The sequence below is a fragment of the Cygnus olor genome, chromosome 8 (assembly GCF_009769625.2).
Source record: "Cygnus olor isolate bCygOlo1 chromosome 8, bCygOlo1.pri.v2, whole genome shotgun sequence".
In the NCBI taxonomy this organism is placed as follows: Eukaryota; Metazoa; Chordata; class Aves; order Anseriformes; family Anatidae; genus Cygnus; species Cygnus olor.
The window spans coordinates 21,827,100-21,850,400 of record NC_049176.1 but is presented as its reverse complement, the minus strand read 5'-3'; the positions used below and the strand labels follow the sequence as shown (position 1 = coordinate 21,850,400).

General features: G+C 51.0%; 1 protein-coding gene and 1 long non-coding RNA gene across 9 annotated transcripts in view; one reads left to right on the top strand and one right to left on the bottom strand.

Annotated features, from left to right (window-relative positions):
- The window catches only part of ST3GAL3 (ST3 beta-galactoside alpha-2,3-sialyltransferase 3), a 180,943-nt gene extending 158,493 nt beyond the window's left edge, over positions 1-22,450 (bottom strand). For 3 of the 8 annotated variants that reach the window (XM_040564838.1, XM_040564842.1, XM_040564841.1), the window contains exons 1-2: positions 13,442-13,535; positions 13,209-13,353 (exon numbers count right to left, since the gene is read on the bottom strand). In XM_040564838.1, the coding sequence (XP_040420772.1) occupies positions 13,209-13,323 (115 nt within the window). In that variant the 5' untranslated portion in view covers positions 13,324-13,353; positions 13,442-13,535. Of the gene's footprint in view, positions 1-13,208; positions 13,354-13,441; positions 13,567-14,231; positions 14,403-16,795; positions 17,092-22,314 lie in introns of those variants that run through there. The other 5 variants (XM_040564840.1, XM_040564837.1, XM_040564845.1 and 2 more) reach the window with 5 other exon arrangements.
- Positions 14,019-16,429, top strand: LOC121073677. Its single transcript, XR_005821862.1, has 2 exons — positions 14,019-14,192; positions 14,851-16,429. It is a non-coding gene; the product is annotated as an uncharacterized LOC121073677 (long non-coding RNA).
- Positions 22,451-23,301: the final 851 nt, after the last annotated feature.

Here is a 23,301-nt window from a genome sequence, read left to right as displayed (position 1 = left end):
AGGGAAAAACAAAACAAAACAAAATCTTCTAAAAAAACAATGAGCCCTCTGTCTTAGTGCATCACGCCTGGTCTCTGGGGAGGGCTACAGACAAACAAGGGATTGTGCAGATCATCAAATACCAGGATGCTAACACATGACCTATGAGGACAGACTGAGCGAAGGAGGCTTGTTTAGCCTGCAGAAAACAAAGCTTTGGGGAGACAAAATAACAGCCCTCCAGCACCTGCAAGAAGACTATAAGGAAAACAGAGCCTGGTTCCCAAAGCGTTGCGTGGCGGGACACAGAGGCAATACGCGTAAGTTGAAGCAAGAGAAGCTCAGACTGCATATATGGAAAAATCTGTTCACAATCGAGACAGCGAGGCGTTGGAAAAGGTTGTACTGGAAGGCTGTGAGGTCTCCGTCCTTTGACGTTTTCAAGACCTGAGTGGATAAAGACCTGAGTAACCTGGTCCCAACCAGTAACCAACCCCACGTTGAGCAGGAGGTCGGACCAGAGATCTCACAATGTTCCCTCCAACCATTATCATCATATAATTTGCAAAGTCTTACTCTGTTCTTGAAAGCACTGAAAATTTTTCACAGGAGAAAAAAAAAACAACAAAAATAGGAGAGTATATTGCAGTTCTATTTAGTAAAAGAGCTCTTTTTACCACTAAAACTGCAGTGACAGTGGCTAAACGGACCCAGAAAAACATATGGATATAAACTTGGGAGAGATACGGTAAAAAGATTCAGTTTTAAACAACAGAATTAACATAGAGACAGAGGTTCTGCTCCAGAAATACACTGCCCTTAGTTCAGTGGAAACAAATCAAGAAGGCACTGATTGATTGGCCACCCCAAATTACCTTTAATTTACTTCTCATAATCAACCCAAGTCAAAAACCAGAGTATTATTAAGCTTTTTTTGCATTTCAATACATGAATATAAGAAAGTAACAGAGAAAATAAATATCCAGAGTTAGTGTGATTTGGATATTTCCCACTTTAACTTATTTCCCAAGCATAATTCCAAATTTAAACCTGCTTTGCTAGAATAAACCTACTTTTATCTTCAAGCTGATCTCACATCCATAGTTACCATATATGACTCTACTGTATTTTCTAGCAGGATTTAAACATTCACCACACTATGTCCTCAAAATCACTTTTTTAATTAACACTTTCTGCTATCCATTTAGGTCAATTTTACCAAAAGCTAATAGGAAAATTAAATTATTTCACCATCTTCTCTACTCACTTATGCTTTTAACTGGACTTAAGGAGTGCTTTTTCACACACAATTAGTTTGTGAAGCTCAATACCATGGGAGGACGGTGCCAGAAGCTTATAACCAGGTTTGAAAAGGTATTTCTCCTCAACTAGCAGAAGTCCTTTAAATTAAACCAGTTATTCTGAAAATAACTGAAGTAACAAAGCATGGTTTCCTAAGAACTTCAGATTTGTCTGGATTTCCCTCCCTCTGCAATAACACAAGCATGGTACCCCAGAACCTTGCATCCCTGCATAATGTCCCCCTACTCTCCCCAGGTTCTTTGGGGAAATGCATGATTAAAAAAAAAAACACAATTGGAATTAATAAAAATCCAATTATTAGCACAAAGCTGAAAAATGCCTTCTGAACAGGAGCAGCAGTAGGCAAAGACAAAAACCTGTTATGGGACGGGACTTGGATCAGATTATGAAAATGGATACTGGTAACTGGATACAACACATAGCAAAATTCCTTCCAAATTAAGTTACTCTAAAAGCAAGTGACTCTGGAGAAGGGTTTTTTGACTTAGAATTTACTGAAGCTCACCCAGAGAATGGCAGGTGCCACTTCGTAACTGCACAGGAAAGAGGAATGCTGTGATTTTTTTTATTTTTTTTTTGAAATAATATTAACCCAACACTCGAGCTTTTGGCACTGCGGAGTCCTGGTGAGGGGCCAGGCAGCAGACATCTACTGCCCTCAAGCGGTACCTGCAAAAACCGCACGCCTCGGCCAGCCGCAGCCTCCTCACCTGGCTGCCTGCAAGACGGGAGCTGATGTATGGGCTTAAGCACTTCAGCCTGCCTGGTATGGATCAAAACCAACATTTCCAAAGAACTGGAGCGGGAGGGAAAGGAAGGCTTCTGTATTTTCACACTATATCAGTTTCCTGTTCGGATCCATTATACGAACAAGTTTTCCAGCGTATCTGAACGCTTGCCAGCAGAGAGGGAGCTGCTTAGCCGTGGGCTCTGCAGAAACTTTTCCATTACAGCACATCCCGAAGTCAGTTCGGGTTACCTCTGCTATCATGTCATTTAGTCTTTGCAAAGATCAAAGCATCTAACAAAAAATTAATCAGAGGACAAAGCGAAAAGCTTAATTCTTCAGGAAAAAAAAAAAAAAAAAGAATAAATCTCAGTACCACGTGCTACTTCCACTGACGTGTGAGACACAATGCGCCTTTTTACAGACCCCTGCTTATGGGACCAGACCAGTATAAATCATGGGAAAAAGAACTGTTCACGCAGGAAAAGGTGATAGAGATACTGCAGTTCCTGGTGCATCATCTGGAGCTCTCAGGGAGAGATCTGACAGCAGATCCCACAAGGCTCCCATATCCCACAAGCCTCCTAAACTTTCCCACGAGCACGAACGGCTCTTCAATCCCCCCAGCCTCCTGTTCCAGGGCACAAGCAGCAAAGCCGACTGCGTGCTAAGTGCTCTGACAGCTTTTGTCCAGCTCTTCCAGCCAAGCAACTGCAACACGTTAAGCAGTCTATCGTACAGATATTCCAAACTTTCCTTAAGCAGGTCCTCAAGAAGAGGCCATTATGAGATTAGTTAACATCACGAACCGGGACGAGGATAAAGAAAGCTACTTATGGGGTAATTCCACTGCTGCAAAGGCACAAACAAACGCACAACTGCTGAGCAAGGCGTGTTTATACTAAAGCAGCATTATGTCAAACACAGCGATTAATACACAACACCTGAGAGGGGCTTTTTAACCTTTTGTCTACACTACTAAGTCTTAAATAAAATCAGCCAAAGTAGCCCAGACTTCAGCAATTATATTCAAGCGTGCAGGAAAAAAATTCTTACCTTAGTTCTTTTTTATGCTACAACTGTAAAGGTTGCTGGAAGAGAGTGAAATACCCAGCACCGAGTTTATTTTTACCCGGCACTATGCAACAGCAGGTTTCTCTAGTCCTTCATCCATCCTTTGAAGCAGAAAATGCAACTTGTATAGGAGAACATATAAAGAATATGCAGCCCTGGTTTATGAGCTATTTTAAACTCTTGATTAAAAAAAAAAAAGGAAAGTTTTAATAACCATATCAAGAAACTTAAAGCATTCAGAGGTCAGGATGCAGCAGCCTGAAGGCAGTCTCTTTACATAGTGGCATGTTCCCTATTCACAGGAGCACAAACTATTTCTCAGATCCAAGACATCATAATTATAGCACTAACTTAGTGAGAAACAGCACATGCAGCAAGCAGAAGTAATAAAACATCATATTGTGCAGAAGCTTTCATATTTTCCTAATGCCAATATGGCCTTTTTTCAATGTGCAAACCTCTCAGAAGTTTAGAAATATTCAAACTACATCCTTAAATATGAAATAAATTTAGAAAATTCAATCAGAATTCACACTTTTTTTTCTATTTAAGAACTAGAATTCATTTTGCAGTCTTTACACTGCATTAGCTCTGCCTTCTGCTTCTAATAAAGTACTGGACCCAAACACAAAAGGACCAATATAGAGAGAAATTAATGTTGTAATGACTCATTTTTAATAATAATAAAAGCCTTCCCAATGCTCAAATAAGGCACTTCTAAGCAGAGATTACAGCAACAGTGCTAACAAAAATGCAGAATTACTAATTTCCGAGCAGCATAATGGAGAACCGCCTATGCTCTATTTAGAACGTGACAGAATTGTGTGGGGCAAGTCTCAAAAGGCAAAAAAGTCTCAGCAACTAAATTCACAGTAATTAGACTTCTAATTTTACCCAGAGCATTAGTGACTGCTACGGTTAAAACTGCCCGAACTGTTCCTCCATCATTCCCCACTTTTCAAAAGCTCACGTTTTCATCCTTTGAGCACAAATTCTAGAAGTTTAGTCTGTGCCTGAACATTATTTATTTATTTTTTTAAGTTTAAATAGAAGAAAATAGAGTTCTGTGCCTGAGTATGGAGAGCAAAATTAAACTTTTCCACTAGAAAAAAACAAAACAAACCACCTACCTTCAGAAAGAAAAACGCAGTTGTGGTATTTATGCAGCTAGAAAGCATGAAGTGCTGTGCCTTTGATGTGGTGAATCTGAAGGCTGAAAACCCCGAACCAGCATTCACAACTGTTCAGGCACTTGCACAGACGCATCTTAGGCAAGTTCTACGAGCACCTAACAGCAGCCTCATTATCCCCTAATTACAGCACCTACATCAAGCCACCAGCACTGCCCATGCAAGCCATCACCTCGCCAGCTTTGTTACTGACACTACACTTTTAAAGAGTGCTGTGTTTGTACAAATAGGAGCAGATAATCTCTGCCCCGAGCAAGCAACTTCAGCATATTACTGTTCTCTCAATCTAGCAGATGCAGAATGCATTAATACAGGAAAAGAAGCCTCCTTTGGCCAACTGGACACTGGACTGAGAGCCTGGAGACCTTTATTCTATTCATAGCTCTGCCCTTGAGCTGCTGTGTGACACGGAATAATTTCACTTTCCTGTGCCTCCGCTTCCTCTGCCTTCCTGAGTCAAGTCTGTTTAAGCTACCACCCTTCATCCTAAGACATGTGTCTCAGTACATTTTTTTGATTAGGATCTCTAGACACAATCGCAACTGAATAGCAATGCTTACGTAGCATTACCGCTATTAGGAGTTTGATTCATTTCTGACGAAGATAAAAAGATTTAATTGTACATATAAATTATTAACCTTGTCAACATTTATTTAGAGTAAGCCTTAGTGTGTGGGAAGCCTTCAGCTACTTACCCCGTTTGAAAAACTCAACATTTATTGATTCCTGTGCCTTCACATTCTCACTACTTCCTTTAAAGCATTCTATAGCTACTCTGCGTTAACTCTGCTTGTTCCAAGAGGTAAGGGGCATACTTACTCAGCTCGGATGAGTAAGCAGCTCAGATGAACCTTAGATTTAACCAGTGTTCCTAGCACTGAAATCCACTGGAAAATAGCTAAGAAAAAAAATGACACCTTGTAACAGGGACTGAGTTAAAGTAGGATGGATCCTAGCATCATTTGAAAAAAGTTTAAGACAAGCAACTTATGTGTTTATAGGTTTCTAAAATTGCAAATAACTATTTTTAACACATTCTGATTTTTCTTTCTTTTTTTTTTTTTCGAACAGAGCAAGAAGAGCTAAATTCTGACCCCCAAAGACATGTACCTTTGATTGAGCAAGCATATGGTTATTTCACAATACTAAGAACCGGTTATGAAATACTTTGTAGTTTCTGTACCCGACAAGAATTTCGTGCTAGCCTCACGAGCTATTATTCCTCAAGAAGGCAGTGCATACAAGAGCGATGCACTCCTGTGGTATAAGTCAGCCCTCTCGGGTTCCAAAAACTACTCAGGATTTGCACGCAGAGCACAAATTTGCATGCAGAGCACAAATTACGTTCTGCTCGGTGCGTGGGTACACGGCTGCACTCCTTGGGAAGCGCAGAGGTATGCGATTCACAGAGCTGCACCTCGCGACCCAGCCGTACCGTCCTTGCAAGTCATCGCCAGGCTTGGCTGGTGCCTTCCCTCAGCCTGGCACCGGGATGTAACTTCCATTTCCAGCAGGAAAATGAGCTCTGATAGCAACAAAAGCACCAAGTAGCTTGGCAGAAGACAACAATCTATGGAAAAATCGCTTCTCCAAAACATGCCTAAGACATGGTCAGAATCAGTACTAAGGCCATGGCCAGACCGCAGCTGTCCAAGCTCGAGACAAAGCACAACCAGCCTCCTTTTGCCAGACGTTATCGCCCCAACAACGCCAGCAGAACTGACACGAGCACGAAAGATGCCCAAGGCCAGCCTACCTATATTAAGGCCAGCAGAGAGTCCGTGAGCTATTCATCAATACGAGTGATCTATTCATCAGTATTCACCAAAATCAAACCAGTGCTGAGGTGGAGCGTCCATCAAGCCCGGTAACACCTGAAGGCACAACAGCCACTGCTGCATCAGCTACAGGGCAGAGGCGCAGGCTTCGTGTGCCAAGGGGATGTATGGTGACAGGATGGAGGCAAGGCAGAGAATTGCTCACCAAACCCAAACAGTGCAATACAGGGAGGAACGGCACAGCGGCTGAGCGAGGGAAGCTCGGGGAGAGGGGGGACACAAAGGCACGAACGAGGAACTCAAGAAGTGACAAGCCTGCCACCGTGAAGAGAAGCCAGAGCACCTGACTGCTTTAGGATGTAAAACTATCCTAGCGTAGGAGGATGGAGAAGTACTTATTCCTGCACCTCGCTTTCATACTTTGCTGGAAAGTCAATACTGGCTCATAACTAAAGCCGTAACTCGGGGCTGAAAAAGCTGGAAAGGAGACGGAGCAAGTGCAAGCACCGCATTACAGCCACTCCACGGACCAGAGGTGCTCAGGGTGCTCTGCTCTTACTGCTGCCAGCAACCTGCCCCTGGAGCTCCCTAAGCCTCAGGAGCGTGCAGGGAGCTGTCCTCCTGCAGAGAAATGCTCGCTCCTGCCCTCCAGGGCTCCATCAGGCACATTTCCCATTGCCCCGGCAGAGTTTTGCCCCGTGCTGTTGTTACCGCAGCACCAGAAACTCCCAGAGGGACAGACAGCAGAGTCCCTGGAGCAGCGTGGTTGTAAAGGATCAGAGAAAGATGAAGCACATATCCACCCACATTCTTTGACCTACCTTGTGAAGCACCGCTTGAAATTTTTGCATTTCTTTTCTAACTCTTTCACAGACCTCCAGAGGCACAGCCGGTGAGCAGACGGCTCCACGTGTGCCAGCAGCAGAGGGGCAGCAGCCACGGGTACGCAGGGCATCGAGCACAGGGGGCACCAGGAGCGCCCGCATCCGCCTCCAGCCACGACCACCCCTGGGGAGGACGCTGCCATGACCGAGTTTCCTGAGCTCCAGGAATTTGGGCTTAGCCACGCTCCTTATTCTGGCAGGCTACCAGGGAGCACAAAGTAAATTGAACAGCGATAACAATTTCTGGGCACCAAATCTATTTTTCAGCATTGTGCACAGATAAAGAGATCTGGCCACCACAGCTGGCGCTCTGAAGTTTCTACTTTCAAGCTCAATACAAGCAAAACATTTCAGCCCAACAGGAGAATCCTTAGAAAAGTTAGTGTATTTTACTAGGCAACTGACAATTTAACATTTTTTTTTTTTTTTACATCTTTATGTCTAATATTCACTGCTCTCTTGATAAGTTACTTCCTATTTTGAACCCTTATTTCAAAAAGGCATCACTGTGATACTCATATCTCTAAAGCACCTGAAAAGCAGCGAAAAGATCCCTTAAATTTGTTGCTGAATCCATTTTATTTTTTGCTGGATCTGCTTTACAAGACCTTTCCAACCATTCATTATCAGTTTTGGTACAACACGTAGAGCATTAACATGGACTACAGAAGAGCTGAGTAAAGAAACCGACTGTGAAGATCCTAATAACTGTGAACTCCTAATAACTCTGTTTCCAGTCTCTTCCCCTGCAAAGAAAAATAAAAAAAGAAGCAACTGTTTCAGGAAGCCCATGCTGCTGCAAAATACTGCCCAAAACAATTCTCAAAAGCAACTAATGCCCACAAGGTTAACATCTATCAGGCTTTTCGGCCTGAGGAGGAGCAGCAGCAACAAAGTCCACCGTAAAGAACAAACATGCACCCCTGAGGCCATGGCCACAGACAGATACAGAGCAACAGAAATAAACGGTCAGCATCACCATTTGTTTGTCGTCCCCACCAACAGGGACACAAGTGCCTCGTAATCCCACAGCAGAAAATGATGTGCTTCCTCAGCCACCCAACCCTAAATTCAGCCAGTTGAGCTCCGGCCACTTTCATCAGAGATTTACGCTCGCAATGCCAAGTTGAGCTGGCCCTGAAATGTTATTTTTGTAGGAGCACTCCTGCGCTCCTTTCTCCTGGCAAAGGCAAATAGGACAGTGACTCCCAGATGCAGAGGTCTGAACACGAAGGTAGTGCACATTTTTCCCCCCAAAGGGGGGGAGTTTGCCTCCATAGCCTGGCTGCTCACTGGTGCCGAATGTTTTTTAGTTGGTTGTCATTAAAGAACGGAATGGAAATAAGTCAGATATCAGGGTAAGCAAGATCCCCTCCCTTACTGTAGGACAAATGACAACCCCAGTAACTCAAGCTACAACTGCTATAACCCCGCCACATACCATCACACGTATGGCGAGGCTTTAACCACATGAGAAAGGGCATGCGCGTTCCAAGCCCTTGTAAAAAGATCAGTTTCTTCAACACATTTTCAGTCCTTAACATGAGAATTGACAAAAATACCATTTCATTTTGAATGAGAGAAACCATACGCGAAAGGTACAAGTTTGATTGCTTTTTATTAATTTAGCCTTATTTGCTGTGAGACTGGTCTCCATGGAAATGCAAGCAGACGAAAAACCTGCAACCAGAAGTGAGTCAGTTTTGCCTGTTTATGTCTCCTCAGTTCCCATAGAAACAGATATTAAAAAAAAAAAAGAAGAAAAAGGATAAGGGTCCTGAAATACCTTCAGAAAATCTCTTCCCAGAGCTTTATCTCTTTGGCTGCCTTTCCAGAATTAGAGTTGAAAATAGCACTAAGCAACAGATGACAGAGTAGTGACTTGATATTGTTATGGAGACATCAACAGAAAATACCTGGGGATGTTTCAAAAGCCACATTCAAACTGAGAGCTCAAAATCTATAGTTACAAATTGTATTAACTTGGATTCTGGCAAAAGTACCTGAAGTTAAGTGCATGTTTTCAAATTAATTCAATGCTAATGTAGATACAAATACAATAGAGAACGGGAGAATACGGTCACACTGTCCTTGTCCCAAACATATTTCAATACTTGGAGAGGCCAAAAAAACTGCTGCCTTGGGGGGATGAGTCCAATATTTCCATAGCCAGGACATTTTAAATGGAATCATTCCTTCCTTACAACATGCTCGTTTTTACAAAATCAGCTATACACGTACCAGGTTAAGTAACAAAAATCAGTATTTAATTTTAACGTGACCATATTCTGCCCTTCACAGCTCTGGGTAAAGAAGTATTCCTCCGAGCAGATAAAGGAAATCCCGAGGCACTGTCAGCAAGGCTCCATCTCCATCCTACTGTCCAGAGATACCGGGGCACCTTCTCATGTGCTGCCTCCTTCACAGTAGCACAGATACCATCTCCTTCCTCCTCGGAGCCAAATGTACCGAGGACAGGAGAGAGAATTGTTAGGAAAAAGGCTGCGGTGCATGCCTCAGCCCTTCAAAGCCTGCTGCTATCACTACCATTATTAGTTAAGAAATCCCTGGCAACTCACTGCCCAGAAACAAGAGTAAACAGAGCTATAATCACCTGCTGCTGTGAGGTCCTTCATGTACGTACAGGACAGCTAACCCTGACACCAACCTTCTTATTTCCTTGTTTGTCTCCCACCTCACGTTACCAATTCTATGCGCTTAGCACGCCACAGTGCAACCCAGCACTTTGAATCTGAGGGACTGCCTGTCCAGGAAGAACTTGCAAGAAGGGGTTTCTCTTACTGCTACTGCCAGAGACCAAAGCTGCATTATGGAAATCAGGAAAAGAGAAAAAAAAAATAAAATGGAAAAAAGGAAAGCTCACCTCTATCCTAAATACTGCTCGCACAGTCCCAGCGATGCCCAGCATTCGCAGTGTTACACGCCTCTTTTTGCGCCGACCTGCTGCTCTGAGAGCTAGCAGCATCACCACACACGTGAAAAAGACAAGGCTGGGGGAAGAACAGCCCATCACCATGCCCACAACAAGGATAAAAGAGGGGTCACAGCCGCTGGTAGTTTGTCTTGAATGGAAGAAGCAGCTGAGCCTAGTTCAATCTTAATAAGCTCACATTAGCTGAATTCAGTCTATTCGTGTCACAGGAAAGATAAGCCTTAGAGAATTAATTCATTTCAATTCCCCGTTGTGTTTTGGCAAGGTGTAGAGTCACGCAGTAAGGAGAAAGATCTCCCAGAACTCATGAAGGCATCAAAGAGGACAGATCTAAAGTTAGGCAGAGATGGCAAGAGAGCCACCGACGTGCATCTTTCGGGCTGTTCAGAAGTTTAGCTTCCTTCTTGGAGGTGTCAGAAGTGCCAACAAATGACATACTTCAACTCTTTGCTTACTGTAGCAGCTGAACATACAAGCATCCACGTCTCGGTGTGACCAGACTTCTTACACTCAAATAAATCCCTAACAGCCACGTACAGGTGTTTTCTAACACATGAAGTGAGCAAATCACACAAGCACCAAGTAAGCAGGTGAAGTACTTTTCACCATACTCTATGACAAATTTGATTTCTGTCCGGTGTTAAACACAGGTGTCAAGTTCTCTAAAAGCAGTCTCTGAAGAGATTACGAGGGTGTCAGATACCAGGATCAGCTTAGCTTCATGCCTCCGCTGGCACAAAGAACGGATTAGAGAGAAAACGTATGTGACCATGGAAGCTAGGGAGTCACCGACACCAAACAAAGTCACTGGTCACGTGATAAAAGGAAATAATTGAACGAAAAAGTGACATACGCAAAAAAGTCAATACTCTCAGATTATTAAACACCCAGGAATTAACAATTCCCAAATAAAAAATTCCCTTTAGATAAAAGGAAATATAATTGCAACTGTATACGTCATATCATGTTACCTGTGCTCAAGGAGGCCTAATCACGGTTAAACGAGCAACCTCGATTCTGTTATTTGTTAACTTCCAAATGCTTATTTATAGAAGCTTAACGTCAACTCCTCCTATCGAGTTTCCCAATATAGGATTTTCAATTTGTATTTCAAGTCTGCACAGGTTCCTCGTGTATAAAATTACATGATAAATAAAACCTTTTTAGTACGAACTGAACTCTAACGATCAACTGACGACCGCTACCACCTTCACTGCTTTCAAAAGCAACCGTATAAAAATCGTCCCTCTTACATTTGACTGCTGCTAGCACTAAACTTGCAGGGAGCTTGCTGTGATATTTAAGACAATCCATAAAAGTCTCTAGAAGAAAAGGAATGATGGTACAGCATATACCAGTTGTGACAACTGACAAAGATCGATAAGCTAAATCTTAAAGCTGGCATCACTGGTCGTACCTGTTGAAGGAGCTTAATGCAAGCACCGTCATTTCCCAGATTAAATGAAGAACACATTTAAAACACAAGATTAAAATAAAAAGTAGACATACACCTAAGAAAAAGACGGTGACATCACCTCCTGTCAGAACACCCTGGGTACCTGGAAGCTGCCAGGACGCCCAACACAAATTATTCTAACTGAAGTCATCTTTTCCGGCAGAAGCATTCAATTTCTGGAAATCCACCTCTGCCTACACGTTCGCTGTACGACCGCAAAATGACCACAAAACCCCCAAGAAACTGACATGCCTTAAGACAAGAAGTCGCACACAAAAACCAGAGCCACAAAATCCAGAGGCAGAACCTGAAGAAATTTAGAAGCTACTCCAGCGCCCTGGCACATGGCACAAAGACAAGGTTCCTCCTCCGCATTTAACAAAGTTCACACACAGGTTACAGCCTGAAGGGTTTTGCTGCGCACATGGGTTTTTGTTTGGTTTGGTTGGGGTTTTGTTTGGTTTTTGCTTTTCTTGTTTGTTTGTTATACAGGCTGGGGGAAGTCTCAACACAATTTCTGATGCTATGAAAGAAGCAAAGGATGGCACGTATTGCAATTTGGCAACATAACAGGAGAAAGCTGTTCTTTTAACTTCATTCTGCACTTATTTCCATTCGGGAAGGATTTTGTACGTATCACTGACAAAAGTGCTAGTTTTCAGAAGGTCACAATCAAGATTTTGACTCTCTCCCTGAAGCACAAACGTGAACAAAAAACTCTCTGTCCAGAAAGACGCTACGTGTCTCCTTGTAGAAATTCAGTCTTGTGATACCTGTCCTAGCACAAGTCACCTTAGCAGTCCTCCTGTCAAATTCACTGCACCAGTGCAAACAGCATCTCCAAGCCATCATCTGTCATCACACAAAACTTCTCAGAGCATGTAACAACAGATATGGAGTGTGCAGAGGAAGAAAAATATCATCAAGCTTATCAGGCACTGCAGCGGGAACCTCCAGCAGCATGCCCAGAAACGCAATACAGGGAAGGAGAATTGGACTGGTGGCTGCTGTTGGACATGAAACCAATCCTCCTGGATCAGAGTTTATCAACTGCTGATCCAGAGCATCGGCCGGCTGCGAGACATCTGAAACAAGCCGCGGAGCAGCTGCAGAGAAGGCTGGATTGCGTTTTGGGCAGGAAGGGGAGAAGAGGGAATTGTTTTCTTCTTTTTATATTCTCAAAAAATGATTCTCACATGCAAGCACTCGGCACAAGCACAACTAAAAGCAATAACTGAGCAATCAAAGCTCAGCCTAATTTCTACCTCATTGCAACTAAACCCTCCCGCGGCATTACGGCGCGGTACAATCCTCGGATTGTATCCGGTGAGGTCGAACGTCTCTTTGGGTTTCAGAGGGTCAGGAAACATCGCTTTGGATGACAGACAGCTGGCAGGTAATAGCGCGGAGGATAGGTGGAAGATGAGGATTTCTGAAGGGCACAGTAAGATGGTGAGAGCGCCAACATATGTGATCAGGGGAAGAAATCAAAACCCACCGGAGGAGAAAATCTTTGTCTTTTTGTTTTAGGGGACGGCAAAGGGGGAGAGAAGGATTCAGGGAACGAAAGCCTTGGCACGTAACCTCTTTGCTTTGAGGATGAGGAACCATGAACTCAAAGAGAATATTCCAGGGACTGAGGTCCCCAGTGGAGGTTTACAGAGCGTGAACCCCAGTTCGCACCCGCCACTGAAAGCCGAGCCCTGCAGAGCTCGGGGTGACCCCGGAGCAGGAGGCACAGCCGGGGGGCAGCACCCACGGGGCTCAGCCTCCCCCTGCGGCACCGCCGGGCCCCCCCCCCCCCGCTCGGCGGGCCCCGTGCAGCAGCCGCCGCCGGCACTTACTGGAGTCCTCCCAGCGCAGGAGGTGCAGCTTCCAGGCGGAGTAGTAGAGGAAGCCGAGCACGAGGAAGAGGCAGAGCGCCAGCAGCACGTTCCGCACCAGCACCAGCAGTCCCATCCTGGCGTCACGGCCGCCCTCCTACGCCACCTGAGGGACCGAACGGCAGCGTCAGCGGGGCACCGACCCGACCCGACCCGACCCGACCCCGGCCCCTCCCGGCCCCTCCCGTCCTCACCCCGCCGCCACCGCCGGCCCCGGGCTCTCGGCCGCCGGGCGCGGGCCGCCGCCATGCCGGGCGCTGCGGGACCGGCCCGGCCCCGGCCCCGGCCCCAGCCGCCGCCGCCGCCGCGCGCAGGGGGCCCCGCGGCCCAGCCAATGGCGGGGCGGGGCGGGGCGAGGCGCGGCCAACCCGCCCGCATAGCGGCCGGCGGCAGCCAATGGGGGAGAGCGGGGGGCTGCGGCCGCCGCCAGCCGCGGGAGGGGCTTCGGAGGTGGGAGGGGGGCGCGCCGGCACCGCCGCCGGAGGGGCGCTGCGGTGGGGAGGCGGTGCGCATGCGCGGGGGCGGCTGGGTGCTCTCCCCTTCCTCCTCCCCTCCCCCCCCCCCCCCCCCCCGCTTTAAATCACGGCGCGGCACTCCGCCAATCAGAGCGCGGCGCGCAAAGGCCCCCGCGGTAAATCACGGCGCGGCACTGCGCCGGGGGGGGGGGGGGGCTGGGGCCCCTCCCCGGGCTTCCCGGTGCCCCCGGGCCTGACCCTCCCCCCCACCCCCCCCGGGCTTCCCGGTGCCCCCGGGCCTGACCCCCCCCCCCAGCACAGCGCCCTTCGTGCCACGCAGCCGGGGCTGCTCCCAGGCCTTCCTGGTGCGTTCAGCCGCCCGCGCCTCGCCCACCCCGCCAGCTTTGCCCCAGCGCTCCTTCGGCAGGGAGCGAACGAATAAACGTCAAATAGAAGGGAGAAGGGAGTGCGGGGAGGGTATGATAAAGAGGTAGGAATGGGGGGGGGGGGGATCTAAAATAAGAGGTACCGTAACGAATAGCCCCGCGTTTATCAGGGCAGCAATGAAAAGCAGCGATTTCCTGTTTCCACTCTCCGTGATTCACTGCTAGCACAAGGAAAACAGAAAGCCGCGTGAAATTAAGGGACTGTGGGTAGGGCTGGTGTCAGCACAGTGGCATTCCCTGCTGTGGGCAAGCCTGGGTGCCAACGCCTGCGGGCAGACACCATTGTGATGGCACAGGCTGAGTCCTGCTCAGCCCACTCCCCTGGGGAGGGGCAGAGCCCACACAGGGCCCATGGAGAGCTGGGGAGGCCCTGCTGCTCTGAGGCACCACAGAGATCCCAGCTTTATGTTCAGCACAAATGAAGCCTTGCCAGCTTGCTGAATGTGCTGCATCCTTGCAGCTGGGCTCACAGACCCATCACACTTCTCGACCGGGACGCACAGGATGCATGTGGCATGCTGACAGCCCGCTGGGCCCTTTGGATGCCATTTCCACAACACGAAATCTGAACAGATTCATGCCAACGCCCGGATATCACTGGCACCAGCAATCCCAGGGGGTGGAGAGGGGCCAAAACCACAGCAGCCCAACCCAGCCTGAGGACCTGCCCCCTGCTGAGCACACTGTCCCTCACCTCCCCAGGGCTGAGACCTTCAGACACCAGTCGTGCTCACCCAGCCGAGGCCGCTGCCTCCCCTCCAGCTGCGCGGAAGCTCCTGCAGGCTCATGTCCTCAAGCAGCCCCACCGCCTCCTGCTGTGCAGCTCGGTGTCACGAGCACTCAGTTCTTGCTTGCTCCCCTCTGCACCTCTCCATCCTTCCGGCCAGGTAGCGCAAGCTCCCTATCTCTGCGCCATATCTGCTCTGGACGTGTTCTGGCCTCACCTAAAACACCACAAGTTGACCGCTCGTGCACTCAGAGCTCAAACTGCCTGCTCGGCGGGCACAGCAGGTGACCTGATTTTGATGAGGAGCCAGATAAGCAGGGACCTGTTGCGTGGAGGCAGATAGCAACAAGGCTGGGCCTTGCCAAGGAGCCTGGGTTTGTCGTTCGGAAACTCTACCCCATGCTATCAGGTGTCAGCGTGCTGGAAGGAGCCCAGCGTGAAGTCAGGCAGCCTACCTGCCTGGAAAAAGCCAGGGAGGCGAGTGCCGTGAGTTCATGGCAATCAGGTACCACCACCTGGCAGCTAACAGCCACGAGATGAATTACAGCAACGATTAGGGGAGTGATCTGGTTCGAGTGGCAGGGCTTCAGTCTGAACATGTTCCTACTTAGCTTACACATTTCATTTGCAGGCAGATGTCAAGCTGGATGTTGCTAGGAGAATGACAGCAGGGGAATAATTAAGTCTGATTAAATCCTATCATATTGCCACGCTGCTTTCTGGAACGCTCTGGAGCTTTCCCAGCGAAACTGACCAAATGCAAGGGCAAGAACTGTGGCACATCCTGGTCCACACAAACCCACTTGCAATCGACTCGCTAAGCCCTGGGACGGAGCCCCTGTCTGCCCACGTGTTTGCAGAGCATGTCCCACAGCATCGCTGGCCTGCAGGCTGGAGGAAGGGCTCGGGGAGAGGACACACCGCAGCTATGTCAGCAGGACCAGGAGCAGGTGGTGCCTGTGGGTGTCCCACACCCAGCTGCCCTGCATCAGCCCCGCCAGCTGCCCCGGGCACTCACATCGGTCTGGGTACAACCCAGTGCCCACATAACATGCATGGGCCAAAGCTCTCCTCTGGTTCAGCCTCTTACATCCTGATAGGGCTGGGCCACATCCTGGAGACCTTCAGCAGAACTTCCCCCTTCCCTTCCTCTGAAAGCAGGCTGGCACATCAAAACCGCTCCGCAAACGCAGCTTGCGCTTGGTGTTGTCAACCACAGGCACTTCCTCTGCAGCAGCACCTGTTTGCCTTTTTGTTTGGTAAGGTCAAACATCACAAGGTGTGACACGTCAAGGTGAATAACAGCGATGTGCTCTTTTCTCAGCAGTAAATAAAGTTGTGCTGTAACTATCCGCACCGGTTGCCACACACACATCTGTCTCCAGGCTCCCTCCACAGCGAGCCTGCTAACCTCATTTGACTCTCTGCCCTATAGAAATTCTCACTCTAATACTCACACTGTAATCCTTCCCCCCAAATTACATGTCATCGCATCAGCCATGATACTAATTAATGTAATACATTATTATTAATTAAATGCCACTAAATACCACAGCAAAGATCTCTTTCCAGTAATAGCCAGACAGGGATTACCTCCGCTGATGCAGAGGCTCGGGGAATGAAACGTGGGCTGTAACACACTCCTATTTTGTCTCGATCGCTCCAGCCAAACTTGTTTTTATCTCACACGCTTGTCATGCATTATTCCTAAACGCGTGCTCTGCGCTCTGGGGAACACCGCGCTCAGTTTGTGGGCAGCACTTTGCATTGCCGCTGCTCTGGCCACCCTCCGAGCAGCCCCATTAAACAGCACCGGCAGCAGTCCCTCGCGAAACGAGTTAAAACAAGCCAACCTGCGCTGAAAAACCCTGCCCCCCCCCCCCACTCCAGATGTTTTGAGCAGAGCAGAGTCACACTCACCGCGGCGCAGGCGGCTGGGCAGCGGCAGCCTGCACGCGCACATCGCGGCCACCCCACGCTCCCCGTGGTCTTCCTCGGGAGAAGGGACGAAGCGGTGCTGCCCGGCATCCCGCTGCACCAGGCTGCGCCGCCAGCCGGCACGCCACGCGGCGGTTCCTCGCCTTGCCTTAATCCCAACGTGCTACGTCTGGCTCGGGCGTATTTTCCGAGAAAGGAGCGAGGCTGGCTGTGACGAGGGGAGCTGGATCTGCTCCTGGGGCTGCGTCAGGCGTCCCTCGTCCTCCCTCGTCCTCGGACGAGCAGCCCTCACCCCCAGCCTGGCTTCAGCTCGCAGATGTGCCGTCCTCTCCTGCCTTCTGCTGGACTGAAGAGCCTGTCAGAGCCTGGCATTTTCTCTTGGTGAAACTGTGCGTATGCTGTGAGCAACCCCCCTGCCCATCCGTCTTCCTGATGAGCAAAATATATGGAGTTGCTTAATTCTCAAACCGCCAGGCTCTTCCTCCCACCCTCAAGCCAGTTTTTGCATTTCTGATCTACGCAGCCTCTCCAATTTTCCTGAATCCTTTTCAAGACGCAAAAAAAAAGAAAAAAAAAAATATCCCACAAAGAGCCTCCCTAATGCTCTAGCGTGGGGATTAAATCTGCCTTTTCCTACTCCCTGTCTTAAAGGAGTGCTTTGGTCCTTGATGCCATAGCACCAGACTGAGCCTTCACGGTGGGGGGTCGTCCCAAATCTTCTCCAGCCCCGCCACTTGCTGGGTCGGAGCCACCTGGGCTGCTGGGGACACCTCTCTCCATGCACATCCCTCACCTGCTCCCTGCCCCAGCAACGTGAATGCCGGGGGGTGACACTTTCCGGGAACCTGGTGCAGCCTGGCAGCTGCAGCAAGGTTGGAGCTCTCTGGGAGCGGAGGTCCCGGCTCTCATCAGCCGGCTGTGCGAGGCGATAAAGGACAGCAAAAAGCACAGCCGTGCCTGCCAGCTCTCGGGCTGGTTTGGGTGTGAAGTCAGCGAAATAGTACGCAGTGCTCCTCACGCCGCGCCCAGCCCACGCGCAGCGCCAGCAGCCGCTCAGGAACGCGGCGCACTGCTCAGTTACTGCGCTCCGCACCGTGAAGCAGCCTGGCAAAGTAACCAGCCGGGTGGAGTTTCCGCGTTTAATTCTGCCCCTTCAAGAAGCCAGCTGAGGCTTTCTTTGAATGTTCAGCACTCAAAGGGGTTTCTTTCTGCCCAGCAGCCCCACAGGGAAACAGACGTGAAGTCAGACTTTTTCCCAGCCCACGTGGGGAATCACCGTCGCTTCTCTCGTGCACTGGTGACGATGAAGCCCGGCTCCCTCCATGCCCATCCTGTCCCCCCCGAGCCCATGGCACAAACCCAGCCTGCTCTCCTTGGGGCAATGCACTGTGACTGCCCCAAGCACCCGGCACGGACAAGGTGCCTGTTTGACAAGTAACAGCACGAGGAGCGAGAAGCAAGGCGGACCTGAATTACTGAGATGACTGCTGAATAAATCCGAATTTCACAAACCACTGGAATCGCAATGGCAAGAACCTGGGTGGGACACAGGGCTGGCGGGGGACCCGCTCCCATAGCCCCAGATATCTCGCAAACAACATTTTGGTGATGTAATTGCAGCTCCTGTTGAAACACACGCGTTAATTTTTAACAAATGCTGAGCTGGTGGGAGGCCGGGGTATTTTGAAGAGCTAAAGCAGTGAGCAGAGAAACAGCAGATTGCTTTGCGCCCAGGCTGTCAATGGGAAGGCAAAAACGCGGCGAACGGCACCCCGCTGCTGTCGGCACAACACAGACCATGTCAGAGAAACTTCTCCCTGGGCACAAGGAAAGGTCTGGCCGGTAAGAGCAGAAGCATCCAAGCAGCACAATTTGGCTTTTCCATAGGAGTCAACGATGATGTAGGATTCTAATTACAAAATGTATGATAAAGAATTAATACGGCTCACGTTAGATTAACTGCGTGCATTAACAACTAAGCTCTGAGGTCTGTCCACGAGCCAAGATTTAATGGGGAGACGACAACAACCGGGAACACGTCTAGACCCCCAGCGACTGCTTCTTGGTCGGGTGCCATTTAATATTTTTTAAAATCAATTATCTAGATGACAAGAGGCAGGCTTACATTTGCGGCTGATCCAAACACCGAACGGGCTGCTTGCTGCCACGGTGAGAGACGAACCGCCCGACGGAACAACCCCAACCCACGGCGCAGTCACAGCCCTGGCTGCAGAGGAAGGTGCTCGGGAACAGCCAGGACGGACTGTACTGCGGGATGGAGCATCTCCCGGAAAGCAGAGGAGGGAGGGGAAAAAAATGTTTAAGGAAAAAAGCCAGAGAGTGAGCCATCCCCACGCACAGCTGCTGCTTGTGCTTGCATCGCAGCGCCTCGGCTAGGCGAGAGGTGAGCCAGAGACGTGGGGAAGGGATTTCCGAGCAGAAGCAGCTCTGGCAAACGCCAATTTTATGCCAGACTCAGGTCTCAGAACTGCAAAACAGACACAGGAATCTTAAGAAGCAACACGGCCGCCATGACAAAGTATCTAAGGCCAGAAATGGGGCAAAAATAAGGCTGAGAGACAGGAGAACGGGCAACTCAGTTGCATCGCAAGACCATCCCCTGCCATGCAGGCAGGAACAGAGTGATGCTAAGGGCACGCTTCAGCCCAGCAGAGAGGAGTGCAAGGTCCAAAGGTAAGAACTTGAAGGCAGAAAAACACAAACTTCAAATTAAGCACGTTTCTTAGCCACACGGTCACCGAAGGCTCTATCTGTCACTCAGCAGCTTTAAAGGAGCTCAGACGGCCCTCCAATTTCATTTCAACCATGCGACATCGGTGGCTGGGGCATGCTTGCCGTTTCGCCCTGGCTCTGTCCCTTGGAGCAGATTGTCGGGCTGCCACCATTTTGAAAAATTGCTCATCCTGGTGGTTCCGGGTTGTTTTGGGTCAGGCAGCAGCGGAGATGAGCGCTGCCTTCCTCAGGAACGCGGGGCAGATGCCGGCAGGCTCTTGTGCCCCGGTTTGGCACCCAACCCTGTGCCCCAGCCCAGTCCCGCTGCCCGCTTACCTCTGAGACCCAGCACCTCCTGGCCCAGAGCTATTCCTTCTGCCTTCACCTCCCCTTTGCCTTGCAGGGAAAACCTGCACAGGGCTCAGCGCTGAGGGCAAAGACCGTGAGGTCTGGGTACTGAGCGGGGAAGCTCCTCCTCTCCCATCCAAGCAGCCTCAGCAGCCCGCAGGAGAGGCTCAGCCAGAGGATGGACTTCTTGACCCCCTTGCACACAACTTTTTCTAAAACCAGACAAGGCACAGCCTGGGCTGGCCCCGGGGTGCTACACAGGCAGGCAGCCTGCAGCCATGCTTGTTTCCAGGCCTTTGCCCAGGGACACCACATTTCCCACCCTGGAGCTCTGCTACTTTTTAAATTAACTGCACTGGAGCAAGAAAGCCTTTGTGCAGCCTCAGCAGGTTCATGTGGTGATGGAGCCACATGGCAGCGGTCCTCTCTCCCCACTCTGCTACCTGAAGCCCATCTTATCTCCATCTGCTCCCTGGATGCCCGATGAACTGAAGCCTCTTAACCTGAGTCTGCCTGCTGTGGCCATAACGCACCACCCATCTTCCTGCACCACACTGAGCACCTTTGGTGCTCCTCCTGGTCTCTCCCATGCGCACACAAACGGTCTGGTGCCAAAAAACACAGCATTAAGCCCAGCGGTTCACAGAACCCACTTTGGATTCACAAACCTCTCCAATTTGCATAGTGCTGATCTCTTCCCTGCGCCTTGAGGACACGGCTGCGAGCCAGCATCAATCCCGGAGCGCTGCGTCCTGCAGCAGCCAGGCTGTGGCCATTGGGAGCTTCGCAGCGATGTCATTTGCCATGATTTCAGACAGACACGATGCCCGCGTGACATCTTGGTCATGCTGGGCACAACAGATAGCATGGGGACAGGCACACTTCAGACATTTCACATCATCGTTGACGGCCACGTTCCTTGCATCATTTGGTCCCAGCGCTCCCATGCCCCGCAGCGCTGCACAACAGCCGGGGCCGCATCCTGCAGCACAGGGGCAGGGCAGGCACAGGGGTGCTGGTCCGCAGCACGCTGCAGGATGCGGCCCAAGCTTTCGTACTCTGCTGCAGGGCATGAGAAGCTCTCTGGGCGATTCAGCGTTTGGGCAGCCTGCACGTTCCTGCAGCCACTTTGCATGACGAGGAGTGAGCACAGGTGGCCCACAGCTCTGGGTGCCACGTGTGCTGGCGGGACACGGGCTGATGGCAGGTGTGCAGGTGTGCAGCAGGTGTGCAGAGCTGGCAGCCACAGGGTACTAGTGAAATCTGGGGGCTTCACAAACCTGATTTCACAAGAACAGCAAAACTGTGCAAGTCCGGAGGGAGAAGGAACACCTCAGCACATGTTCAATACCATCTTCACAGTCCACTTCCATATTGCTTGCCTAAGGCCAGCCCTGCCTTATAAACTGCACTCCAACCAGAAGTGCCATCCACGGATCGATGCGCATGTAGATGATGATCCATATATGTATTTCTATGCATGCTAGATCGTCCTCCTGGCTCCCAGCTACACGTGCTCGTGGTGGGGGCACAACCAGCCCCAGCACAGCGGCTGCTGCCAGCAGCCCCGTGGCCAGGGCAGGCTGTGCTGCCTCTCCCAGCCGGGGGCCGTGGCCGCAGCCCCTGAGCATCCCCGCCGGCCACCCGCGCTCCCCCGGCAGCTGCGCGGTGAGGCAGGGCTGGGAAGGGCAGCTCGCCGCCCGGGTGCGGAGCCAGCCTGTCATCTCTTGCTCATCAGCACGGGCAGCCCTAAAAATATCCCGGGAGTGAGTGGGCTGACGGCAGCTGTGCCACAGGCTCCGTTAGGCTGACGGGAATGGCTGTTCCCAGCAGAGCAGCTCCCCGCCTGGGGCAGCGCCAGCTCCCCACCGCACGCCTGGGCACAGGCGATGGGGACCCCATGTCGCTGCCATCTCAGATATCCCTGCGGCTGAGGAGGGGCGTGAAGCATCCTGGCTGTGAGCAGCATTGCCGCCTCCACCCCGGGCCAGGATCATCCTTGCTGGGTGGCCGGGACGAGGCAGGAGGAGCCAGCAGGGACGCGCTGGCTCTCACAGGACCAGCTCTCACCCCCCAAGCAAGAGCAGCAGCCCCATCCCCAACAGACCCACGGTGGCAGCGGGCCCTCTGCAGCCCCCTGACAGGCCATACCGAGCGGGTAGCAGCCTGGTGTCCCCAGGATGTCACAAGTAGCTCCTCCACACCCCACAGCCCGTGCCGTGCTCCTGCTGCAGCCCAGGCCATCACACCCCGGCACGGCCAAACCCCTCCGGCCGCCCGCGGGCAGGTGGCCCTGGGGACAAAGCCCTGGTGGCTGGGCTGCATCTCCCTGAGGGACGTGCTCCAGGCATGGGGCAGTCACAGCCCACACGGAGCCATCCCCAGGGAGCTGACGGGGTGCCAGGCCTGAGGGACCTCACCTGCTTCTCCTAGGGCTCCGGGGCAGGTTGTGCTTGGAGATGGGCGAGCCTGAAACACCGCTGAGGCGCCGCGCAGGGCCCAGCTGCAGCCAGACATGTTTGCTAGGAAGGGCAAGGTCTCCCCCCAGGTACCGGGCGCCTCCCCAGAATGCCGCACAAGGGCTCCTCTGTCCAGGAAGAAGGAAGGAACCGGGTGTCTCAGCCCGCCTTGAGAGGGGAGGGGATCTGCTGGGGGAGGCGAGGACAGCCCGGCCCTGAGGGGATGCCCCCACACGGCCCTGCTCCTCTTGCTGGGAACCATCTGTGCAGCCCCAGCACTGCCAGCACAGGGCTGGAGGCCACCGGTTTGTGGGGTTTGTGTGGCTGTGCCAGGAGTGAGCCAGGCCCCCCGGCCTGCCCCACAAAACGGCAGAGGCTGGGGGAGGCGGCCCCAGGCCTGGTGTGGGGGCAGCACAAGAGCCAGGCTCCTGGGGAAGGCTCCCACATAGCAAGAGGCCAAGCCAGAAAAGGCAGGCAGCGGGCTAGGAGAGACCCCAGTGCTCTGGGTACAGCTTATCTGGAAAAGCCCCAGGCTGAGCCGGAGCAGGCGAGGGGAGCAGCGCTGCCTGGGGCTGGCCCATCAGGTGCTGACGTGCCTGGCCCGCAGCCCGGCAGCCCGGAGCCACGCAGCTCCCATGAACGTCGCCTTTCTTCTCCCTGCCGCACAGCCCTTGGCAGCCCCTCAGCCTCTCCGGCTGGGGAGGGAGAAGAGCCAAGGTCTGTTTTTCTGTCCCTTTCCCCTTGCCAGGCCCTTCACAGTGCTGAGGGCCCAAGCTGGGGTCTCCCCTGCTGTCAGGATGAGCAGAGCAGCCCCCTGCTCCACCAGGGATCCAAGCAGGACGCCCTGGATTACTGCCCTGTGTGCAAGGCAGAATTAAAAGCATCGAGTCCCCTGCCAGTCCTCACAGGCACCAGCTGTTAAATGGTGTTTGGAAATATCCACCCAGC